Source organism: Austrofundulus limnaeus, unplaced genomic scaffold (assembly GCF_001266775.1).
Source record: "Austrofundulus limnaeus strain Quisiro unplaced genomic scaffold, Austrofundulus_limnaeus-1.0 Scaffold479, whole genome shotgun sequence".
NCBI lineage: Eukaryota > Metazoa > Chordata > Actinopteri > Cyprinodontiformes > Rivulidae > Austrofundulus > Austrofundulus limnaeus.
In genome coordinates this window covers 314,692-320,450 of record NW_013952881.1, presented here as the reverse complement: position 1 = coordinate 320,450, position 5,759 = coordinate 314,692, and the positions used below count along the sequence as shown (strand labels likewise).

The 5,759-nt window shown below is 38.6% G+C and overlaps 1 protein-coding gene across 1 annotated transcript in view; it reads left to right on the top strand.

Moving 5' to 3' along the window:
* LOC106529956 (uncharacterized) overlaps positions 1 to 5,759 on the top strand; it is a gene marked incomplete at its 3' end in the record, with an annotated part of 69,553 nt that overhangs the window by 25,287 nt on the left and 38,507 nt on the right. The window contains 7 exon segments of the mRNA XM_014025492.1: positions 594 to 685; positions 1,930 to 2,099; positions 2,180 to 2,333; positions 2,410 to 2,486; positions 2,571 to 2,751; positions 2,821 to 2,976; positions 5,057 to 5,190. Of these exon segments, the coding sequence (XP_013880946.1) occupies positions 594 to 685; positions 1,930 to 2,099; positions 2,180 to 2,333; positions 2,410 to 2,486; positions 2,571 to 2,751; positions 2,821 to 2,976; positions 5,057 to 5,190 (964 nt within the window).

Here is a 5,759-nt window from a genome sequence, read left to right as displayed (position 1 = left end):
CCACAAATTCTCCTAAATCACTCGTACGCACAATTTAAGAACAAATCTGTGCGTACGAACGGTTCTTGCATGAGGCCCATTGTTCTTAACAGGAAAGAAACAAACATGCTGCTTTGGTAGAAAAATGTTTTGGAAATTAGAACTGTAACAGTTTGAGTGTCACAGTTTGTAAAGAACTGGACCCCAAAATACAGAGTGACATAATGAACTTAAATAAAAAAAGCTTAAGATTTATTTAATAAAAAACAAAAAGGTTGATGTGGCATCAAAACYACAAATAACTTGAGGGAGAACCAGAACAGGGACGTGAAGCCCACACTGTTAGACTAAAGAGTAGTAAGAAAGGAGGAAACATAAAGGCAGAGGCTAATAAAAGAGGTGGCTGCAGGTGAGGCCAATAGGAATGGGAAACAGGTGAGGGTGGGTGTACCAGGATAGACACACAGAAGTACATAACAAAAACACAAAATGCATCAAACAAACACAATAACCAACAAGTTAAAAAATCTAAAAGGACAACTAAAAGCACACCCTGACATTGAGATGATATTGATGGAATCTCAAAGACATCTTGTAATCTTTGTGCTCACCAGCTCCAGATTATTTCAGCTCAGCGGAAACCACAGAGAGGAGATCAAGGGGCCAAAAAGTCGAGTCCACAACACCTCCTGCACACCAAAAGCCTGTAAGTCAGTAAATACTTTTATACATACATCACAAAAGGTTTTCAAGCTTGTACCATCCAATAGATATATACTTTACAAAGGCAAAGTCCTAAGTTTTATATTTACAAGAAGTCACAGCTGCATGAATGAGAGGACCAAGACTAAGACTCAAGGAGTATCTAAATAACAGCAACAGGAAAAGATTTTTACAAAACTACTTGTAACAGTGCTGTCAGTCCAGTAAGCACAGTTTTTGGTCTKTGGGAGGAAGCCGAAGTACCAAGARAAAACCCACACATGCACGGAGAGAACATGCAAACTCTTCCAGAAAAGTCCTCAGACTGGGATTCAATCCAGCAACCTTCTTGCTGAGAAGCAACAACTCTACCAACTTAACCACTGTGCCGCCTGGCAGGAACTCAAAAATGATAAAGAAAAGGACTTATTACAAAAATAAAGACACAGAGCACAGTGGTCCGACAGGCAGGAGAAGACGAGATACCGAATTTAAAGGGAGAACTACTGAAGGGAAAGGAAAGACACCTGGAGACAGACAACACAAATCTGGTGTGGGAGGAGCTAGACCCTGAGGAGAATCTTAACTTACACTAAAAGCAATTCACAGAAAGGAAAATTAATAGAAATCCAGATCAAAAAGAAAAAAAATTGTAGGTCCCCTAGAGCAGAGGTTCTCAAACTAGGGTCCCTGGACCCCTAGGAGTCCGCGAGGTGTATCTTGGGGGGTCCTCAAAATTTTTTACTGAAATGTTAATTTGGTTTTTATTTTTCAAAAAATGCACGGAGAACAATGAACCAGTAAAACAAACATAATAAACTTAATAAAAATATCTATTCCCATGGCATTTAGGTGTTGAAATGACAATAAATTAACTTTTAAAACAGCATGGAGTTTATGAGGGGGTCCCTGGAAATTTTATTTTTATTTTTTTGTTCTTGTAAGGGGTCCCCAGACCCAAATGGCTTGAGAACCCCTGCTCTAGACAGGTTCTTCCAAGAGACTTTTTCAGTCTGAGCAGTTTCAGGTGAACCCAGATCCTCAAACATTTGTGTTGTATTTAAGAACCAGGGGTCAAAGACAAGTCTCCGTTTGATCAAATGTTATGGAAAATAAAATTAATGAATTTAATTTTGCAAGAAGATCCAAAAAAAAAAGAGAAGTAAACCACACTCTACTCACATCTCACATGTTGCTCATAGTTTTTAATGTTCTAAGTCTTTAGCTGGTGATTTTGCTTTCTCGAAGGGTCTAAAATGATCGGCTGGCAGCTGTGCTCCAATGTCTCCTATCCATCTCTTACTTCTGGTATCACTATCCCCTCTCCTGGACCGGTCCACCTCTCCCTCAGGCTGCTGAAGCTAGACAGAGGTCTGCATTACTATCTGCTAGAAGCTGCCTACTCTCTCCATCATCAGGTGCACGTGGAGTAAAACCACCATTTGAATTTGTCTTTATTATCATCTAAATGCTGAACTGTGTCTAACATGTGGTTCAGAGAGGCTCCTGGTTCCCCACAGAGGCCTCCGTCCACCTCCTTCTGTCCACGCCACAGTCCTCCATCCCCAGAGACATGTCCCTGGACCTGGCCTTCAACTCTCACAGAGTGCTGCTGAGGATCACTCATCCTCTGAAAACCATCCTCATACAAGGTTGGTCCCAGAGGATAACAGGCAGATTGATATATTTCAGATTTTTACAAATATAATTTTTAAACTTATTTTTCAGGACAATTTGAACGAGAAAAGAACATCAAGTCAGGGAAGCTGGAGCTTGTGATTGACAGTGTTCATTATTATGTCATGGTTAGTATCACACTGGAGTTTGTGTGAGAGKATTATGTGTATTTTTTCATTTGATTGGTTTAATTTGAATCCTATGTCTTGCAGGGTTTGGTTAAAACCCACACCCTCATGTCTGAGCTGAGGACACATTATCATTTTGAGGCTAAAATGTCCGCAGACAAACACCCAATAATCATATCTGCTAACATTACCCGTGGTCTCGGCAGGAGGACTATCTTTTCTGCTGCTGTGAAGAATGTGTTCAGAGAAACCGCATCACTCTCAGGTGATGTTATTTACTTAATGAAACATCTGATAAAACAAATGATTGAACAAGCTGTTTGTCTGTGTTCAGTGGCTCTGGAGCGCCGCTGGGATGGCAGCAGCAGCCAGTACTCAGGGGAGGCGGAGCTCCTTTTACCTGGACTGGTGGGCAGCAGGATGCTGGGACTGATGGAGCAGAGGGGGTCATTATGGACCTCTGTGTTCAGGCTCAAATATGGCTCAGGGGGTGAGCACTGATTTTATTTAAAAGTGGGAAGTTGCTACTGTTCTGCAGGGGCGAAGTCAGAGGGCCACCCCAATTGCCACCCCCAAATGATTGTTTGCACGTTGCATTTCAAAGACGGGCATACAATGAGACACATTTTTTGTTAGCTGGGGTATATCATGGGGGCTGCTCTTGGCTACCATCACACCAAATTCCAGCTCAGTATTTCTAAAAATGTCTGAGTTGTAGCCATTTGAAGTTAGCTTTGGCATCCATCTTGGATTTTGTATTTGAAATCAGATTTAGTAAAAGACTGAGTCTTGGCTACTACAATGCTAATTTTTAGCTGTGTGTTTAAAAATGGCTAAATCAAAGCCTTTTGTGAAATTAGCATTAGCAGTTATCTTTGTTGGGACTAACAATCAGCATGTTATTTTTTTTTCRTTCTTAGCTACAATCACACAAAAATTTCAGCTCATCTTTGTCCTTATGACCCCACTCATGTTTGATGTGGCGGTGGGGTCCTTCTGAGCCCCACCTGATTAAGCAGAGGTCAGTGTTGTATAAAGTACCACAAAGTGATACTTGAGTAAAAGTATAAATATCTTATGACTTTGGTAAAAGTTAGTCTCCTTTAGGAATATTACTTGAGTGAAAGTCTTTAGAGTATCTGATATTTTTGTACTTAAGTATTAAAAGTAAAAGTATTGATTWAAAATGAGCAGTTAGATTTTCTGAGAGAGTTATTTATTAAGGACATTTATTAGGAGGTGACCTCCCTGAAAAATGCAGAAATTACTATATCGTATTAAAATAATTAATTCATGTTAAATTTATGATGCACTAGTTTCAGTTTATATACATATATCAAGGCTGCCCAAAACTTTTCCCCAAAGTGAAAATCTATCTGAGGGCTGCGACCAAATACAATAATATAATTCATGAAATACAAATACTTCTTAAGTACAGTCCTTTTATTTTAATGATTATGTCCTGCTGGAGTGTGACATGATTTGTTTGTGTACAAACTAATACGCTGTCAGAGTTTATATTTATATATAAAATCACAATTAAATTCACTCTATCTTTTAGGCACAATTTATATGGAGAGAATTATTTTTTTTACAAAAACAAGCTGGAATGAAAACAATCAAAAATGACATAAAAGTAACGACTTTTTACTTCTTGTCTTTTTTAAAAATGTAAGGAGTAGAAGTAAAAAGTAGGCTGAAAAATAAACACTTAATTAAAGTACAGATACTCAAAATTTATACTTAAATACAGTAACAAAGTATTTGTACTTATTTACTTTACAACTCTGGCGGAGGTTGAGGGGCAAAGGTGGGTTGGGGTGGGGTTGTTAGGTGGTGTTTGTGGGTGGTCTGGCTGGCTCCCCAAGAAGCAGCCATGACTTTTACTTGATAGCTTTGTTAGCGCKCTGCAAGGACAGCTGGAGGATTAAAACAGCTAAATTAGAGCCGGTTGAAGTTAGCTGTGGAGGCCATCATGAATTTTCAAATCTAAAGTAGTTTTATCTAATTGTATGTGCCCCCTTAACAACCACCTTGGCCACCCCAACCAAAACTGTCTTGCTCCATCCCTACTGTGTTAGCAGGGCAGCATGGTTAGCATTTGAGCATGTTTAAATCAAACATGAATGTAAGAAAAAAAATGCATGTAATAATTTTCTGAGGCACGTTTAGTCCAGTTATTTAAGAAAGAATCTGTATTTAGGTGACCTGAAAACAGATTAATTGTTTCATCTGTGCAAATGTTACACAGTCGCAATGTGAAAATAAATTTACAAAATGTCAACAAGTTTCCAGGTTTATGTCAAATGTTTAAAACATTTATGTAACAGTAAATGTTTTCATTTCAAAACAAAGATTCTGTGATGTAACCCTATTATTAATAGTCGCTGTTATTCTGATTATTCTAAGTTTTTATTTTTTGAATGCAGATCACAGCAACAAATCAAACAGCATCATTTACAGGTGAAAAGGCAGTTTTACAGCCTACTTCATAAAAAAGAAAATGCAGCATTTAGTATCAAAACAATCATATTTACTGCTTCTTTGGAATTTTTTTTTTACCTGCTCAGGTGATGTGAGGAACCTGCATCAGGAGTGCTACACGTCTCAGAGACTGAGAAGCGGGAAGGCCTCAAATCTCACGTACATCCTGGGAGCTGACCATGAGTTTTACTGCAGCAACAGCGCTCCCATTAACCATAAGGTGACTGAAACTGAGAGTGTGACACAGAACAGCTATAGTTTATGAGTCACAGGGTGGGTACAGTGGTGGTTTTCACACATTGACACATACATCTATATCTAAGCCACAGTATTAAAAACAAAAACTGAGAATTTGACTGTTGATTTTCACTAACCCTCACAGGGTCAAAATTGAACCCACTGGCTCAAATATACACCCAAACTAATATTTGGTTGAATGTTCTGTGGCATGTTGGGGCTTTGGAAAGGTCACTCCGGAGGTTTAATGTGAGCCAATCAGAAACCAGTTGTRATGTGTGTTTGTTGGACAATCCAACTGTGTCCAAGTTTCAGCTGGTTTGAGGTGAAGCACCAGCACCACAGCATGATTGACCCCAACACTTGACAGTTGATCCAATGTTTTTAGTTTAAAAAGCTTCACCTTGATTCCTCCAAACATACTCATTTTGATTATATGAAATCTGTTTTGCTYTTTCTCAAATTCTGTTTTCATTTTTTTCCTAAGTCCACTTTTTCTGTTGTCATTTTTCTAACTTTAGCCTTTTTCTGTATTTTTTTTCTGAATTCCAC